Below are 20,346 nucleotides of genomic sequence, written 5' to 3'. Positions count from 1 at the left end.
CCAGACCGATATGGCATTTGTCCAGTGAATCGAAACATTGGCTCTCATTAAACAGTATTGCTAAAGTCCACGAAGAAAGAAATATACTCTGGACACACTCTAGGAAAAGAAACGCCAAAAATATAAATCACAAAAGACATCTGATTTTTTTGATAATTGCTATAACGGTTATATATGCTAAGTTGAACCGTTCGAGGCTGACACGCAATAAAAGACAAGGAGCCCATCGTGACGATAGCTTTCAAGCCGATTGATTAGTATCCAAGGAAACAGACAGGTAATAATCGAGACGGATGGACTGATCGAAAATACATATGTATATGAATAGAGATTATATATTGGGACTATGACTATGATTAGGCAAACGAATTTCAATAGCTCACATCGTAGTTCAAATACAAAAGAAAAACAAAAAAGAAAGCCAAGCGAACCCTCGGTATTCACAATTGAATAGGCAATAAGTAAGGTCAAACTCTTAGCTAATAAAGGTGTTCTCTCGATTGATTTGAATTGCTGTGTATAGCTCTATATAATATATATTAAAAGTTAGCTGAAAAATGGGTGTCAACATATGATGAAACAAACATTCATTTTGCGGTGTGGCGGCAAACGGCCGTTAAAAACCAGAAAGCTGAAACGAGACACGAGAAGCCAGAACAGAACACAGCCGAACAGAACTTCAAAGGCTTGCCAAAAGCTGAATCAACCAACGGAGGGCGACGACTGCGAGCGGTGTTTGGGTGCTATGCCACTACCACTGTCTCATTTGCTCGGCCGGCAGTCAATTGTGCTGCTGCTGCACGAAAGGGTTCAAATTGTTGGTCGACGTCGTCAACCTCATTTGAATGAATGGCGACGCCGAGCAGCGGCCAAAGGAGCATGGGGAGCGACGACGAGGACGAGGATAACATCAGCATAGACGCCACTGACTGATTTTGCGATTTGTATGAGTATTCGCGTTGCCGTCACTTCCTTTAACCAACCCACACACACACACACACACACACAGACAGAGGGGACGTGCGTGTGTTGTATAAGCAGAGGCATCCTTCTAATGCTAATACGAAAACGCAGGCAATTGGAAAATTTATTCAATTGTTGGCAATTCAACTAAATCCCTCATTGGCTTTATGTGCGCTTCATTTAAATATGTATATATCTACATATACTTGGAAGTAAATTTTAGTACAGCGACTCTGCTCAACAGTTTATTGCCTGAATGCGTGTGTTTGTGTGTGTGTGTGGCAGTAGTCCTTCAACCACCCATTTCATTAGTATTGCATACCCCAATATTATCAGCACCATCATCATCATCATCATCATCATCGCATCATCACTGTCAACCATTTTAGTGGAAATAATTTGAAAATTTGAATTACTTTGTGTTTTTTGGCTTGATTAAAGGCATATTGCCATAGTCAGCCAACCAGTGAGTCGGGCGCCTGTCGGATGGGGTCTCGTTGGTCTCTTTCCACTCATCCGCTCCATTTAAGGTCGATTTATTCTCTATCAAGCTGACCATAATATAGTCTACTTAATGAGTAACTGACTGGGCCAAGTTCACTTTCCTTATGCCAATTCAGGGTTGTATCTCTATGTATCCTAATGGACTTTTGGAGGAATTTTTGGAAATCATTTGAGTTGTATTATGAAATCGGTAAATGGGGTTATACAGATATAATCACAGATAGAAGAGCAGTGATATAGTATGCTTAATAATGGAATCTATACATGAATCAGAAGAGATCAAAATAGCAAATTTGTTTCTGTTTGCTATACTTTTACCAAATCCTTTCTACATGCCAATTCTAAGCACAGTCGTAGAATCGTAGAATTAGGTGTTCCAGATCCCAAACAGCTGTACCAAGTTGATCAAGTTGCATCGAGCTAATCCTGTTCTTATGCTCGACTGTCCGTCCGTCCGCATGTTCGTCAGTCCATCCCCCTCTTCTTCTTCTTCTGAACAACCTATAAAACTTAGAGCTCAAATATTTTATAAATAATGTCAATAAATTTGCTTTCGTACATCTCTAGAGAAACTAATTCCTGAACAAGCTTTTATTTCGATTAAATTGTCTGACACTCAAACATATAATGTATGTATATAATATTATGCAACTATCTTTGAAATCCGTTAAATAAAGCAGAAGTTCTAACGGAAAAGTCCGTATGTCTGTAGCGTATTTCAAACACTAGATTTTTGTGCTTTATTGCGATGCTCTGAAAGTTTTATGAGGATAATCAATTTATAAGAAACTATTAAACAATTAAGCTCCCATACAGCCCATGTGTTTGTGTTTGTGTGTGTGCGTGCCTATGTGACGTAAGTGTATGTCTGTCTCTGTGTAAATGTTCAGGTGTGCGTGTGTACGCGTCTATATATGTCAATATATGGGGTGAGTGTGTGAGAGTATGTAAAAAACAACAATGGCATCGGAAGGCGCAATTTCTACCAAAAATAGTTTATTATTATTATTGCTTTTTTTTTTTTTTTTTTTTTTTGCTTTCATGTTTTTTTTTTTGTCAACGTACACAAATTGCGGTATCTTAAAATATAGAGATTTATAAAAAATATTAATGATTGCATTAGGAGATAGTTCACATTTGGATTTTGGTTGAAAGATACACAAAATACTTAATAGACGAACTTCGATACAGTGTCTGCGACGTAGGTAAAGTAAATTTGTGTGCCCCTGAGTATGTGCGTTGTCTCTGTGTCTGGGTTAAGCTCAGTGAGAGCTATACGCTCATGGGTCGAAGAATATTTTTGATTTCATCAGATATATCATAAAATTTTGTATTTAACTCAAATGGGGCTATCCGGGCTCCTTTCCGTTCCTGCGAACGCACTTTGTCGTTTATTCCGAGTTGGTGATGTTGCCTTCGCTCGATGACTTTGGTGATGGTAGATATTCGGCATCTAGTTTACGACGCTTTGCGACCAACTCATTGACTTTCTTCCAAGCCAACTCGCGCTCGCGCTCGCGCTGGCGCTGCTTGACCCTCTCCTTTTCGCCGGAACAATCGCTCAACAGTTCGTTAAACAAGTCAGGATTCATCTCCACTAACAGCTGCAGTGCAGCATAGCCGCGCTTCAGAACCGTCTGATTCCAGTGCCCCTTCGAGATGCTAAGTAGTGCCGGGCAGATGATCGGCATAACAGCAGCCGTGTTTGGTTCAAAAAGCGATATCATGTGTTTGTTGTTCAAAATATTGAGGGCATGCTCAGCCACCTCTGTGTGGGGACTGCGCACGCACGTGGCTAGTTGGGTTAACAGTGGCTTCTGTATGGCAAGGAACTGCTCAGGTGCAATTCCGTTGGCGTAACTATCGATTTCGTCCAGAAACAGTATCTCCTTCTGAGTAGAAGTCTTGGGCCAAAACTTGATGAGGCCACGCACAATGTTTTCGATGTATTTGCTATCCTTCACCAGATACTGAATGAGGCTCTGCTCCAGCTGGTTGTGAAAGGTCGGCAGGCTCTTGACCTTGTGCAGCGGCATCAGAATCTTCTCCAAGCACTCTTCATGTTCGGCCTTCGAGGCTGCGGTAAAACAGCTTTCGAAAATGGTGGTTTGGACCCACAGCAACTCAGCAATGCCGTTAAAGTCTTCCACAATGTAGATAAACTGATAGAATATGTTATAAATCTGGGTTCGTATGTAGCTACGAAGGCCATAGATTTTACTGTAAATGCGCAAAATGACCCACTTGAGGAAGCCACGTTCCCGTGGATCGGCCGAATTGAGTAGCATCAACAGCTGCAAAACAAACTTTCGATCAATGGGGCCCTTGGCAACGCTTGGCTTAAACTCTCGGGAGTCGAGGATACCGAGGAAGACATGGTAGACCACCTCCAGATGGACCCAGGTTGCGTCCAACAGTTGCTCATCCACATCTGGATTGAATGGCGAGAGTGTGTTGGGCGGAAAGGTGCGAATGATGTTGCATGCAACCATTTTAACAATTTCCACATAGATTAAATCCGTTAGCATTCCTTGCCCCTCATCTACGAACTTCAGTACTTCATTAAGTGCTTTCAACTTGGCATCTTTGCCTATCAGATTCGATGATGCATCCCTAAAGTCGAATAAAGTGCAGCACACTCGAAGCTTCTCCAGAAATTCCTCTTGCTCCCGCTCGGCACGGGAGCGCTCTGCCTTCAATAGGGGCAATTTTTCTTTAACAATATGGTTCCTACTCACATCGTCCACGTTGGTTAGCTTGATAGACTGCTTTGCAAAAGGGTTTATTTTCTCAAACAGTGCACCCAGAAACATTTTTCTCGTTTGCCTCAAAATTATTGCCGTTGAATTTGCGCCTTTTGTCTTTTGAATTTTTTCTTCTGCCTGATCCGATTTGGTATTCGCACTTGCTGCTAAAGCCCTCAAATCTGTCGATAGAGCTGCGACTCTCGTATTCGCCAAAAGCGAGCAGTTGCCGAACATGTAGAAAAGCTAAAGAACTTTCAACGTTTTACTGAATGCCAGACAGCAGTGGTAGTCATCCACGAATGTATAAATGGATCAAATTGGTTTAGTTAACGGAAATACTTATTTTTACGAATTTTCAAAGGTTTACAATTGCCACAGAAATTTTTATGAACCGTATTCAAACCAGCCTACTGACAGTTTAACTTCTCGACAGCCTCATCGTTTGACTCGATAGAAAGCTTCAAGCCGAGTTGGCATGTCATGATTATTATAAAACCATTTACTAAATATGTAATGTCCGATGTAGCCATATCCGTCAGTCCGTCTGTCCGTAAGTCTGCATGTAATAAATAATACATTAATTATATACAAATAATTATTTTATATGTTTGTGTGTGTGTGTGATTTATATATATATATATAAATGGAATACAAAATTTAAAAATAAAATAAATTAAAAAATAAAAATGAAATCAAATTAAAAGTTATTTATATTTTGGTTTAGCTAAAAATACCTTGAAAAATACCTGACCATATGCACGAGAAACTGTGGCTGACCGAATTCTCTGATCATATCTTGAATTTAATTCCAGCTCTGTCAGCTGTTTGTCCTGTAGATACTTATCCCAGTTTGTTTAGGCCAAAAAGAGCCGATAATTCTTGACCTCCAGCTGTATATTATTTTAGGATATTCGCGTGCTGTTATTGTAATACAGTTGCTGTCGAACAGGTATTTTATGATTATGGAATAAGTTCATTGGACAAATTCGTCATTAACAAAGATGTTCAATAATGAAACCAAATTTAATATAAATTGCTCTTATACTGAGTTTGCATCAGACTTTGAAAAGGCAAACATTTTACTGCTTATTAATTTTTGCCTAAAAAAGCTCGCATCATTCAGAGTTCATTCCTTCATCATCCTATAAATCGACGGTCAATCGATTTGTCTGTCGTACGTGGCGACCAAATATGGGGATCAAGTTGGCAGCCCCAAAGCTGTAAATGCTGTAAAATATCATAGGAGCAGCTACTGTGAATATATGCAGAGCATTGTTCACAATGGGCATAATGAAGTGCTTAAAGCCAATTTTAGCCTTTTCCAGATTATACCTATGCTGCACTCGGATCTTACGGTTGTCAAGGAATGAAAACCCATTCGAAAGGCAGTTTACTACAGAGGATTAATGCTTACTACTGGCTTCCCCACTATAAGACTCGCATTCTTGGCCACGTATTTATAGTTTTGATATTCGTTAGTAAAACTAATAACAATGAAATACCCCTACTATACTGCAAGCCAAAAGTATTCATCAATTGCATACATTCTATTTCTTATACACATAAAGGACCAACGTATTCATGCCTGCAATTCAAGCAAATTGAAATATGATGCTTCATCACTGGGAACACTGGGTGCCCTTTTACACATATCATTTGAATAGTTGCACACAATAGAATTTTATGTAATAATATTATAACAAAATTAATCGATGTTTGGGAGAGACAAAACTCATATGGAATTACTTTTCCACAACTGCAGCGTCTCACACGTGGCAGAGGTGCCTTGGCCTTGGACTCTGCGCTGCGATCAACTGCTTATATAGATCCACCTCCTTTAGAGTTTTGATGAGTTTCCAGCTGTTTTGCTTTGTTTCGCTGATATCGATCTCGCTTAAATGATCGCGTCCTAATACTATTGGAAACAGGGGTGAAGTTGCATTTGAGAAAGTCATTTCCTTTGCGCCTGACTCGGTCGAGTCTTGAAACTGGATTAGGAATGAGCTCGAGGCTATGCATATCACTTAACGAAATCTATGCTACGATATGTTTCTTATGCTATGGCACGTGTTGGCTGTGGCATAGATGTGTAAGGACTAGGATAGAGCATGCAAGATCATCGGATGTTAGTGTCTTAATAAAGTCAGAGATATTTCATATATGTATATTCAAAAACAAGATACCTAATTCACACAAGATCTTAAAACACTTTCAGCATCCAGAATGACATTCCAAGTAACTGGATTGCTCAGACCACGTCCTTCAAGTGGAAGTTACAGCAGAAGAGCTTCTGAAACGTAAAGATGAAACATGTTGATAGACAAAATCACAAAGGCGATATTCAAATTTGCAAATCTGCTTTGCGCTCAATTTTATATAATATAATAATATATATAAGAAATGACAAAATATATGATTCCAGCTGCTCAGGCAGCTATCCATCCATGCATCGCATATGTCAATCGATTTCAATCACGGCTACAATTACGATTGAGCAGACATGTGAATGAGTGTTTATGAAGTACTCTTGCACAAAGCATTCGAAACATGCATCTCTTGGCGGATACACCGCTTTCCGGCAGGTGTGGCAGCGGTGTTCGATTCGTCGTGAAATTCGAGAGCAGCCCAGACGCTAATCAATGCGATTGGAGATTGCCAGCGATAGCGGGATCACAGGGAGTGTATCCGCTCATCGCTCAGTCGCACGCTGAGTTGGCTAATAGAAGCGGAGCAAAGTGTCTCCTTGACACAATTGTCGCACAATACAATGTGTTCACTTGAGTGCCACTGCCCCTCCCCCTGGCATCGCAGGATATGTCAGGGATATCCGCTGCGCAAAACGTATCAAATATTGGCGCGTATGAGCGTGTTTAATTTTTCCGCTACCCACAATGATAAATGCCTTTCGGCCGTCAGCTTCGCTTGGTGGTGCTGCAGGAAGTCCAAGCTTGACACATAAAACGTCCTGTTCCTTGCATGAGGGTCCTGCGCATTGTCCGTTTAGAAAATGCCAAAACGACTTGACGACGTTCATATGCCCTTGAAAGTGGGGTCAGTATTGGGATCGTGTTGTCCGTGTTGGAAATAATGCCAAAGCTTACTCAGTCCTCGAGCCAGCAGCACTCGAGATTTGACTCAGTTCCAGTGCAGAGAAGAACCTAAAATAAGTCTAAATTTACATTAAACTTTGGCATTTTTAACACAGAGAAACAATTACATTATTATATCTTTACACATTCTCAACGATCGTTTCAGCCCATTCTCTATCATATAATATTAGTGTAACGGTACTTTGATCGAATATGGCCTAAGTGCGTCTTACTCAATCACATCCGATATTCGAGATGTTTTGTAATTTTCGGATGGAGTTTTAGTTCTTTGCCTGTCCCGCTCAAGGGGCGCTGACATTTTTTATGCATTTTTTATGTATATCGAGTAGATCAATTTATTGTAACGATGTACGACAAGTTCATAAAAAATGCAAACGCGCTTCTTCAAATAAAATGTTTGTATTCAGCCCCGGTCAGCCCCCTCCCACTGAATAGCCGCCCATTGAGCACCCTCTCGATTGGCAGTGATTTATGCCATGCAGCGAGCACTTCTTTTTGTTGCCATTGTTGTTCTTGTTTGTGGTTGTTGTTGCTGCTGTTGTTGTTGCTGTTATGTTTGCATATTGGCGCCAAGTTCTGGTCATTGCTGGTTATCGCGCACGCCGCTGACCGGGCGGCATCCATTTCCGTTTCCGCTACCTTTTTTCCTCCACATTTTTTTGCTGTTCTCGATGTTGCTGTTGTTGTTGTGTTTGTTGTTATTGTTGTCTGGTTGTTGTGCATATAAAAAAGTTTATGCAAATTTTCGCTGCGAGGCGAGGCCATTTTTTCAATGAATTGACGATTGTTTTGTATGTCAACATACAAGTAGTTTGTTTTTATTCGAGTGCTGAAGTGTTGTGTTCGAGTGCCTGGTAACAAGAGGCAAAAGCAAACATGAAACCAAAAAAAAAAAAAAAAAAAACAAAATTAACGAACCACATTTTTTACTGCCGTGCAGAGTGCGAAGTGTGAGTGAAAACCTGATGAGCCAGGAACAACTATTCAACACTTAAAGGTAATTTATAAAAAAACTACAGATATTATATATTATGGAGATGATGCTACCAATTTATGATGGTGGGTATCAACCTCTAACGAATTGAGCTTAAAGTAGAGATGACAATTCTTATTATCTATTGATGGTAAAGTGTTTGATTATATATTATCCAATATATCGATTAGGAACATCAGAGTGGTGCCAGATCGTCACAATATGCATATGTACATGTGAATATATGTATGTACATACATATATTGATGATAAAGTCGCATAAATCGAACAATTCTGCCTGCTAGATAATTTCAGCAAAGTTAACTATGTATATAAGGTAGAACTTTTACACACGCACACACACTCAAAGAACTGTGCGAATAACTTATGCAGCGGAAGTGCTTCTTCTTCTTTTTCCATCTTTTGTCAATTAAAACTTTGACAATTGGGTTCTTGAGCAACTTCTTCTTTGCTTATTTATTTATTTATTCATTTTATTTCATTTATTTATCTATTTATATTTTTATTCAAAATGGTTTATGAACCAAGCAAATGAATATTATTTACGTTCTAGAACTCTTGTATATAAGATACACAGATATACCTAAGACACCAGGTTGAAAGGGTGCTGTCGTTATACAGAAATATATAATTTTTATTTAATTAAAAAAAAAAAAAAAAAGGATCGCAGCATATCAAATCCTGTAAGAGTTGTATACTTATACTTGACAAACCCCTTTAATAATAGAATATATAGGAATAGATATATAAATATAGATATAGATATGGGATATAGGTAAGCGTTTTTTGCATTAACATTAAGTAAACAATATTAATTTAACCCTCTTTTCACTTACTCCTCGCATAAGTTTTCTTAAACTAAAATCTATGACTGGATAATTTAATTACCAATAATACAGAAATGGAATGAACTATCTAACAACTGAAGAACTCATACTGCAGTGTGGTATACAGGCAGATTTACTTGAACTTACAGACGGACAAACTGTTAGATGGTCAAGCAGAAACCCTACACCAGCGTCTTTGCACTTCCTGATCGGGAATATATACACTTTGTGGGATCTGTCACGCCTCCTTCTGGCTGGTATACACATTCTCAGCAAGACCATTCAATGGACTCAAAGGTATTATACATATATCAATATTTGAAGTTGAAGTTATGTAGCTAACAAATCTCCGCTCTTTAAGCCGGATTTCAGGAAAGCTAGAAACCTCGCTATGGTCTGCGAAGTGTATAAAACTAAGACGGCGCAGCCCACACTATTGACACCTATGGCCCATTACCATCTCGCCGGCATTATATCTGGCATGCACACACTTTGTATTCGTAAGTGTTTTGGCCATAAATTTAACCATATACTACTTCAATGTTGCTGTCGTGGCCGTGGCTCAACTTTTGTTACATGCATAAATCAAAATGTTGATTTATAATAATTGCAAAAAAACATACACACACACGAGCACGGAGTGAGAACACAGTCACAGAATGCTTTGAATTGTCGGCCACATGTCAACCGAGTCACAAAAAATACAACAGCAAAAATAAAACATTTGGACTCGGGTGCAAAAGATCTGGCAGCTATGGTAAGTGTATAGAAGTACTGCGATCCTGAAAGCCATTCACGTAATTATCGGTGCACACGTCAGGGCCAGACTTATTTTAGACTATGGAGGCAACAACAATCTAACAAACGAATCACAACTAACCAAAACACAGAGCCAAATGAATTTGTGGCGCCAAAGGGGAAACAAAATAAATACAGGATAAGAATACGTGAAAAGCAGGCGCAACAAATCGATTTACGACTAGAGAAAAAACAATGAACAAAAGAAAGAAAGAGAGCAAGGGAGAGATTGGAAAGAAACCATGTTTGGCTAGTTCCAGGAAACATCAATGACTTAACTAAAAATGGATGATCCAAGCGTAAAATCCTCGCTACAACTATTGGAACATACTTTCAAAGGAACCCTCTTTGAATTGAGCTAAATTGGTAATACTACATCTGATATAATAGAAATGCTATTACTTAAAGTGCTGGAGACTTGAAATTTGAAATATAGAAATATCAGAAGGATATATATATGTATATACGAAAAAAAACTTTATTTAATAGAGTTTTAGACAAAGAAACTCAAAATTTCACGACTACTATTAGTTCGATATTCATTTACCAAAAAAAAATATATACACATATGCCGCTAGTGGGTGTGGAAATAAAAAACTAAGAAATCTACGTATATCTTCGAAACTGAGCGCCCCAAAATAGAAAAGTTCAACAAATTGAATTTTCCTCTTGAAATGTGTATAAGTAGCAAAACTGCCTGCTTTAGTCTGTAACGCCCGATTGCAACTTGACATTGAAACACTTTTCTGAACTAATTAACTATCGATTAATGGAAATATTATTTTTACTACATAAGTTTTTACCTTTTTTAACTGTATTGTTCGATGGTCTTAGAGCTCATCAATCTAATGTCATCGTCATTTACATTAAATATTGAAGATTGGTATTTGTATGAAGTTATCAAAGTTTTTTGGATAAATAAATTGCAATTACAATCAAGTCTATCAGAGCTTTAAACTGTGCAAATAAACTCACATTGAATCGTCGCACATATATCTATAGATCTACCATTGTTAAAGTGGCAAAACAGAGATACTACATTCTTGTAGACTTATAGAATCATATTATGCTATCAAGACTCTATTAACCGCCTGTATTTACCAATTACTTCTTAGCTCTATGGCTTGATATTTATATAAAATATGGGGTTTTGTAATCATTTATACATATATGACAAAATATATGATCTTTAACGGTTTAATGTTATTTAAAATGAATTATTATTTTAATATGACTCATCTTCCATGGCTAAATTTCTAAGTTCTATGCTTAAGAAGCATAACAATTGTATTCTGAATTAAGAAATTTCTTTTTATTTAAACACGATAATCAAAAATTGGCATAATGGTTAAAAAAAAAAAGGAACATGTATATATGTATATATATATAGATATACATAAATATATGCATATGGCTATGAGTCATTGGCTCTTTCGAGACTTTCAGGTATTATACCTGATCTTTTGTATCTATTGAGAACAACCACAAGCATGACAGTGCTGAATGAAATGGTATTTACCAATTTCGTAGCTCAGTGTAAGTGTTGGCTTTGGATATTTAGCTCTGTTGGCGATGAACAGAAGGCTGGGACATGGGCGTAGCCTATTAATAATGCAAATCGTGGTGGGGTAAGTTGTGGGGGTAAGCAAATGCGCTAAGCGCAAAACAATTCAATCAAATTTAGTGTAACAAAGAGCGGAGTTCAAGATCGCCGTGCGTAGACCCGTACTATGAATATACACATACGCGCACTTAACTCGCGTAACGGAGCGAAATGGCTGGCTGAAAGGTGCCAAGTCATTGTGGGGCCATTAGCGGCGCATAGCTGCGGCTCGTCCTTTTTGGTCCTGTGCCCCGCATTGTGTGCCGTCAGCATGAAGAAGCGGAAAAATTTATTGACTGCACATATGTCACAGTTTTCTTGAGCCGTTGGCCAGACCCGTCGAACAATGTAATTCCATAATAGCCAGCGGCACAAAATATATTTGAATTTGTATGCCACAGATGTCAACAATGTAGCATTTACTTACTGTCTGCTCGATTGAGATGTTGTTATTGTTGTTGCTGGTCAATTGGCCACTTAGGCAGCCGGATCGCCCCCTCCTCGATGCACAGACATCCTTCCAATTGAAGTGTGACTGTTACGCTTAAATGTGCAAGGCATTGATTGAGTCACGTACTCGAGACCGGAATAACCGCTAAGCGAAGGTGGATCGATTGAGGTGCCGAGAAATCCATTTTCCAATACATACTAAATGGGCTGAAATGAATATAACAGGCCCGAGCTAGATATTATATAAAGCCATCGAGCGGTCCTTTAGTAAGAAAGAGACGGCGCAGTTTCTTGATGTCATTTGATAGTTAAACAATAACGTTTAATACAAATTTAATAAGAGTTCAAATACTTTACTTGCATATCAAGTATATTTCATATCTGGATTATGGCCTGTGTCTAGCCTCAAGTTAATTAACAAAAAACTAATATACTCTTTAAACATAATAAACGAGCCCACAACTGCCCAACATGGCCAACTCTTATTAATATTAATATGAAAGTGCCGAACCCTAAGTCTTTGGCAAAGCGTTTGCCCAAGCGAGAGTTGGTATTCGACATAGGAAGGTCGGAATGTAAACCTTAAGCACAATGAGCAATATGCTGCAACCATTTTTTTTTTTCTTTAATGAACAAAAAACCAAACAACGTCAACAGCAAAAGAGCCAAAAGAGCACCCAGCAACAACAACAACAACACCAGAAACAAAGCGTACAAAAAAAAAATAAATAATTACCGATGACCATGTCATACACGCCCACCTTAAAAACCCCCAACTAGGAACAAGCAAGCGTGCTCTATTCCAGACGGACCGACCCGTCGATACCCTGTAAACAGTCACAGCAAGTCCACTGTCATGAGGAACCACAGAATAATGCTCCCTTGTATGATATAAGAATAAAAGAATATAACAATAAAAGAATAAGAAAATATGAATGTAGGAATGGAAGAATAGAAATTGAAGAATATATGAATATAAGACATAAATAATAGAAGATTATATTCTTAAATATCTAAACATACTATCTATAATACAATACTAAATTAGAGAATATATGAACATTCATATTTGAACATATGAGCAATAAATGGAAGATTATATTCTTATATTCCCATATGCATAAATTTTATATGCATATTCCTGTATGCCTCATCATGTTTATTCTACGAGTCATGACATCCCAGCATCACAGTATCTTTAAGGGGTATTCGGTTAGAAGTGATCTGTGGCCTAAGCAGCGATAATCCGAACTAAATGTGCAGAGTCCTAATGCTGCAGGTTGAAGTGGTTTAGGATCGTCCGCAAGGATCACGGCCTCTGGACGATGCTCTCTGTAACTTCAAACCCGATTCTGTGGAAAAGGGCGGTACGGTTTTGTGAAAGATGAAACACAAAGAACGGCCGGGCAACTGTCAAGTGGTTGTATAACATTTATATTATTTATAATTTTGATTAAAATTAGAGCGATCGCACAGAGTCCCTCAAGTCCTCAAGTTCACTTGAGCAAACGGGTCACGGTCAGCCCATGCGGCTCGCCGGATCACTCGTCTCACTCGTGCACTTGCCCAAGGAGCAGTTGAGTTGAGCTGGACCCATGCAGCAACTTTATGCATACTGAGCGGCTCCCGTTTGCTAAGTACGTGTGACACGGTCTTCAAGAGCACCTTGACAGCCTCTAAATGTGTCAATTGTAAGTGTGGGGTGTCAGCTAGCGCCAAATTCTGAGAAGGTTTTCTCGAGTCGTATGCGAGTGGCACTTGATGCGCAGCCAAAAAGGGAAGTATGATAGATTGCCCTTAAATATGAATATTACTAGCGGGTGGGTATATTAGTTTTACAGATGTGCTCCTTATGCCACGCCTGCATGAGTAAAATTACCCAATGGCTGATATTAGCCTTAGCCTTACATTTTTTATGGAACCCTATACAACCCGCACACGTCAAATTTGCTTCAAATAATCCCCACATATAGTTTTTTAAAATGTAGCATAAATGTACTTTATTTATGCCTGCTATTCTTTCAAGAAGATAAGTCTATAAATAAAGTTAGTTTAGATGACTATCAAGATAAGCATTCATGTATGCAAAAATAAATCCAAGTTGTAGTATTATGATATGATATGATATGATATGTATAAATTTATACAACACATTTATAAAACTTTGTTTCCTCCTCATGTTACTTTAATATTTCACTATTATCATATTGAATATATTTAAACATTTCTTTGGCTTGCCAGTTGTAAAGATTTCAGCTTTGACTTTTTGTTTTGTTGGGTTTTGTTGAGTTTAGTTAATGGCTCAACAAATTTCAATTTTGTAGATGATTAATTATGGGGCTGACAGGCGTGGCAGCTCGTTTGCCGCTCATTCACACTGTCTGTATGAATTTTTGTTCGTATAAGTTATCTTACACGAAGCACTAATTCAACATATGCATAAACATGATTTAGTCATTCACAATGTGGGTCTTACCTGGCTTTAGCCCTATTACACTTTTAACTCATTTTTATTTAACTGGACTTTAGGCTATACACACATAACAGAGATATATATTGTTATGAATTTATATGTACATATATACAAAATTATATTATTGTCAAATTATAGTTCTCTCTTAGGAAAATCAAAATATTTTCCTAATTTTCCTCAAGATTCACTAGGCAAAATTTATGAAATATGTGAGGCTTCTTCTAACCCTTTGACTAAAACCGTGAGAAGTCGAAAAACTGGCCATAAAAAACGCACATAAATTGTAAGCCGTAATAATTTTTGGAATATGTGTTTCGGGGTAATTTCAAATAGACAAAAATCTCTGCTCAGTCAGTAGATATACTAAACACATATTCGCACTTTCTCTTAGACGTGTTCATAACCACTAAAAAAAAGCACACACACATGTGCATACAGACTTTTTGCACTGCGTTTTAGCCATGTTTACGGCAAATTCACTTAATGAATAACTTTCATTATTTATAGCCTGATCGTAAAGCTTTAGGAAGCCATTCAGTTATACAAGAAATTCATTTTTAAATTATTTTCAATTGTGTAAATTGTCCGAGTATCTAAAGACCACAAAAATAATAGTTGAAAAAAAGGTTAACTCGTTCTGCGTGTGATTTACGACTATAGATATTTCAAATCAAATATTTCAAATAGAGCACTGTACATATGTGAACTGCCAGCACTAAATAGAAGATTTGTATATATGATTCTACGCAGCTTTAAAATATAAGGAATGTACATATATTATATATTATATGTGAAGTGAAAAAATTATATATATCTATTAGCGTTCTGCTATCCATCTTGTTGAACATTCATTCGTACTCGTACATATTCTGCCATGCGTCACCCCATTTCGGAACTACTGAAGCTGAAGACTTGAAATTTGAAACATATTCTCGTACCAGGGTGCCCTTAAAAAGGGTTCATATCCTCATTAGAGCAAATATAGTACGCTATATAGAACTCTAAAATTTTCAGCTTTTAAGCTAGTGATTCGATACACAACAACATTTAACTGTTTTTGGGTAGTGAACGAGTAGTACCAAGTCGGTGTAACTTGCTTGACATCTAATCTACTTTATATACCCTATCTATCTACGAGCTTTACTATTCTTTCTATTAACTGAAACTACCAAATCTATCATTTATCGTTTCGATATTCTTATGTGATACTAAAAATAAATATCTTTTCGCATCTATTTGTAAAAATATGAAGTCTATTTGATAGCTTAACACTATTGGCCTTAAAAAAAAAAAAAAAAAAAAAAAAAAAAAAAAAAAAAAAAATCTACAAAGTCAATTTAATATCGCATACAAATTCCAGTTAGTCCCAGAAATCCTTAATCATTTTTCCAATATAAATAGATCGTGGGTCTCGATTAATTACCCCAATTATCTAATTCGAGCACTAAATTCATAGGATATCATATCTCAATTACCTATAATCTTAGATAAACGCCAATCAAATTTTTATTCGAATGTCAACTAAGATCCTAGCTAATCTTTATTTTTCTTTTTCTTTTTTTTTTCTTTTCTTTATTTCTGTTCTATATAGACAGATTATAAGTCATCTTATAGCATGAACTGAAGTTTGAAGCCACTAAGATATCATTTCAGGATTCCTTCTTTCCCTAACTATATAGATCCGATGATCCAATTGCCAATACACAAAAAACAATTCAACTTTCAAACAAATTTTTTTTATTACGGTATTCCGTCTTGTGTCTTTTCTATATATGTATATATATATATATAAATATATTTATATATATACGGGTTTTTCTTTATCTTAAAGACAGTTAACAAATAATTCAAATATAGTTTTTGATGTTTTGGATTAAGGTTGATTATTTACATACATGCAAAAAAAAAAATCACTTAGCCTAGGCAAAAAAAATGTTTCTTAGGTGTATTATTGAATTTGATGCTTTATGCACACCCACACACACGTGTATGTATGTTTGTGTGTACGTTTGTATGTATGTTTGCGTATATGTATATATACATAAATATATTAGTTTTTATGGGCTTAACAACAACAATTTAGGTCACTAGCGAGACAAAAACTTAGGGATATATCTTCGAGGTTCGTACACTTCGGGATTGATTAGAATGAATTCTTAGGGTGACCATACACAATAGTTATATCTATGTATATATGTATGTATATATTAATTAGGTCTGCATATATGCAGGATTATGGCTGTTTTTAATACTTCGCACTATTAAAAAAAAAAAAAAAAAAATCGAAAATATATATATATGTGTGTATATATATTCTAAAATATTAGTTCGATTTCAATTTTTGACAATTGAACCAACACAACAACAAGGATTTAGTTAAGGTACCCGGCCGCAACGATCTCCTCTTCCGTCTAGGCGGTCGCATGCGGATGATAGGCGGCGGTCCACGCATTGTGATAATGATGATGATGATGATTGTGGGCGTGCGCGTGCGCGTGGGCGTGGGCGTGGGCATGAGCATGGGCGACATGATGATGCGCATAGCCGTAGCCAGAGCCGCTGGCAAACTCGGCCGGATAGTTGCCGACGTAATCGGACTTCATGGGCCCCACAAGTCCGGAATATCCACCGTTCAGATTATTACAGCTGCTGCTGCTGCTGTCGCTGGCACCGCTCGCCAATCCGGACATGGTCAGGCCGTATTCTGAGGCCAGCTGCGATTCGCTCTGCATCGCCAGCGCCGCATAGTGCTGCGTATGGCTGTGGCTGGCGCTGCTGCTGCTGCTGTTGTTGGTGTTGTTGTTGGTGTTGCTGGTGCTGCTGCTGTTGCTGCTGGATAGAGTTGGTGCACTACCCGATGTGGGTCTGGCGTTCGCTGAGGTAGTTTGGTTATGTTCCATGGCACGATTATTACTATTGCTGTTGCTGCTGGCGCTGGCCGTGCACCAGGGCTCGTAGCTGCTGGCGCCGCTGCTGCTATTTGGATCACTCTGCTGGAATAGAGGCGGAAGAGGGGGTGGCAGACTGCTGGCTGCAACAGCTGCCGCTGCTGCTGCTGTCGCGTAGGGTGCATAGCCCAGGCTGTCCGGCTGCTCCTGCTTGAATTGCATGCTGCTGCTGCTGCTGCTGCCGCCGAGCATTGGCGCCGTGACGGCAGCCGCGGTGCTCTTCAGCGCCTTCTTGCTGCCGTTGAGCGCCTTCTCGGACTTCTCCTGCTTGATGGCCGCCGCCGCCTGTTCCTTGGCCTCGGCGGTCAGGGCCTTTTTCGTTTTCTTGTCCTTGAAGTGGGTCTTCTTGTGCTTGCTGAGGTGATCGCTGCGCGAGAACTTCTTGGAGCAGATGGGGCAGGCGTAGGGCCGGTAGTTGGTGTGGGTGCGTCCGTGGCGCTGCAGCTCGTCAGAGCGCGAGAAGCGCTTGCCGCACGTCAGACAGAGGAACGGACGCTCGCCCGTGTGCCATCGCAGATGGGTCTTCAGGTGTGAAGCCTTGCCGTAGAGCCGCTCACAGCCGGGAATATGGCAGATGTGCTGCTTGCGGCCGCGCTCATCGGGCCCGACGATGGGCGGCAAGCCGCTCATCTCGTTGGTGCAGTTGGGGCAGGTGCAGCGCACAGAGCGACGCTGGAGCTGTGTCTGGAAGGCGATGTCGTCGAAGTTGAAGCTCGGATAGCTCTGCGAGGACCACGGCTGGTAGAGGCGCTCCTGGTGCGAGAACCACGCGGCCGACGCCGATGCTGCAACGCCAACTGATGCCACATTTCCGTACGTTGCATATTGAGCATACGGAAATTGAGTTCTACGGCAAAAAGAGAAAAACAAAACGGAGGCAACAAATTAGAGCGTGTTAAACGTAGCCCAAAGAGGAGAGCGCGAAAGGGAATGATAGATGTATCGATGAATCAGGTGGATGAATGGATGAATGAACCTACCTGGTTGGTAGCGCTGTGTAGGCAGCCGTATTCCAGCTGTAGGCGCTAGCCACAGCCGCGGCGCCCAGGTCGGCGGCAGCGGCTGCGGCGACGGCTGCTGCGGCGGCCGAGGAGGAGCCACCGCCGGCTGCGGCTGGCGGACTAGTGGATATCGAGGCAAAGGACTGCGCTGGCGATGGGAAAATGCTGGGCGACACCGATGCAGAGGAAGCGGCCGATTGTGACAAACTGGAGTTGGGCGATGCACTGCCCGTGGATGATGCCTGTGGCGGATATTGCATTTCCAGCTTCATTGGCGGCACCGCCTGATGTGATGATGCGGTCGATGCAGAAACTGTCGGCGATGCATTTCCCTGCTTGCCGTAAAATGCTAGCGGAGAGGAGGCAGTCGAGTCACAGTTGGAGGCGGAGGTGGACGTCGAGGCAGACAGCAATGTGGCGCTAATGAAATCATGACTTGGTTGCTGTTGCTCCTGCTGCTGCTGCTGTTGATGTTGCTGTTGATGTTGTTGCTGCTGCTGCTGCTGATGCTGTTGTTGTTGTATTTGCAGTTGCTGCTGCTGTTGGAGCTGCTGCTGCTGCTGAATGCCTGTTGGCTGGGACAGCGTATAGGGATTCAAATAATTGCAGGTGGCGTCAATCATGTTGGCAATTTTAATGGCTGCTGTCGTTATTGGTGTTGCTGATTTAGCTGACTGCTGATGTATTTTGCTTTGCTTTTCCTTTCTTTTGTTTTCCTTTTGCTGTTGTTTTTAGCAATTTTCGCACATTGCCGTTTATTGATTTTGTTTGCGGTCTTTGATTATTGTTATTAGACTGCCCTCGGTTTGCTTCTGATGCTGCCGATGCTGTTGCTGCTGTTGTTGTTATAATTATGGCACGCTTTTCACTTGTATTGTTTTATAGGGTGCACAAACAGCATATGCGTATGCGTATGCGTATGCGTTCAAATAATTATAGCCTTAACGCGTCGATCGCCAACTCTGCATTAATTTCTTTGCTGTTTGTGTTCTTGTTGCTGTAGCTAACGCAGCTACTGCTGCTGTTGCTGTTGCTGCTACTGCTAATACTGCTGGTGCTATTGCTACTGCTTGTTGCTGTTGTTGTTTTCTCTTTAATAATTGCACAGTGCGCTGACATCGAAGTCGCCGCTATAGTCAATAATAATTTGCGTTCAGAGGCAACCCACAAGTAACCGGGCACAACAAATTCGAATTTGGCTTCGTTATATTTCTCGTACACTCACTCACTGCTCACAATTGGTGAAACTGCTGTTGTTGTTGCTGTTGCTATTGCTGCAGCGTTCGTATTTTTGGTTGATAGGCGAGAAACGCGAGCGCGGGCTTCGTATGCTTGTTTTGGTCAGTTCGGTCTCAGTCGCAGCGCTCGAGATACAACCACCGGTAATTATCGTTGTCGACTGAATTCAAAACGCAGCGAGAGAGTCTAACAACGTACAAAACGAATCAGTGATGACGGCAGCAGGCAGCGACGGCGACGCCGGCAGCGAATCGTGCTGTGCTCTTTTAGCAGCAGCAACGTGCGCCTTCAGCATGCTTGGTGGTTGTTTCCTCCGCGCTTGCCCGCTGTATGCATCGACAAAACGTTCATTCGGCTCTTTGTCTCGCTCGCTCACACGCGCGCTCATTAGCTCGCTCCCATTCGCGCGCATACTCTTCTCCAGTGTGTGCGCGTATTAATGTGTGTATGTGTATGCGTGTGTGCGCGCGCACATTTGTATGTGTTCATGTGCAATGCAATGCGTTGTTGTTCTTGTTGTTGCCAGCTCTACCAGCGCCCGTATAGGCGTTTTGTTTTAATTTCTATGTGTGGGTTTGTGTGTCAAAGCAATTGGGCGAGCCTTACTCATAAGTATTTTTGCTTGAAACGCGCATACGGCTGCGGCTGCGGCTACGGCTTTACCCTGATTCTTAGGCATGATGCTACAT

The 20,346-nt window shown here is 40.0% G+C and overlaps 1 protein-coding gene, 1 long non-coding RNA gene and 1 pseudogene across 3 annotated transcripts; 1 reads left to right on the top strand and 2 right to left on the bottom strand.

The window, feature by feature from the left end:
• Positions 1-2,858: 2,858 nt before the first annotated feature.
• On the bottom strand, positions 2,859-4,280 carry LOC108618347 (serine/threonine-protein phosphatase 2A 56 kDa regulatory subunit epsilon isoform pseudogene; annotated as a pseudogene).
• A 3,435-nt stretch (positions 4,281-7,715) lies between these two features.
• On the top strand, positions 7,716-10,209 carry LOC149268091 (uncharacterized). 2 transcript variants are annotated; one of them, XR_016271069.1, is made up of 4 exons: positions 7,716-8,321; positions 9,218-9,442; positions 9,507-9,902; positions 9,966-10,209. It is a non-coding gene; the product is annotated as an uncharacterized LOC149268091 (long non-coding RNA). The 2 variants fall into 2 exon arrangements; XR_016271070.1 differs by lacking the exon at positions 7,716-8,321 and adding an exon at positions 8,736-9,093 and having other exon boundaries at positions 9,167-9,442.
• Positions 10,210-16,196: 5,987 nt separating this feature from the next.
• Positions 16,197-19,910, bottom strand: btd (buttonhead). The gene is made up of 2 exons (XM_089474380.1): positions 18,398-19,910; positions 16,197-18,264 (listed from the first exon to the last, which is right to left on the bottom strand). Exons 1-2 carry the CDS (start codon positions 19,039-19,041, stop codon positions 16,881-16,883), a joined length of 2,028 nt encoding a protein of 675 aa, XP_089330506.1. The 5' UTR covers positions 19,042-19,910; the 3' UTR covers positions 16,197-16,880.
• Positions 19,911-20,346: the final 436 nt, after the last annotated feature.

Source organism: Drosophila arizonae, chromosome X (assembly GCF_054131065.1).
Source record: "Drosophila arizonae isolate 15081-1271.41 chromosome X, UAZ_ARI_1.0, whole genome shotgun sequence".
Lineage (NCBI taxonomy): Eukaryota > Metazoa > Arthropoda > Insecta > Diptera > Drosophilidae > Drosophila > Drosophila arizonae.
Note: the sequence above shows the minus strand (reverse complement) of the source record. Positions and strands in the feature narration are given on the sequence as shown.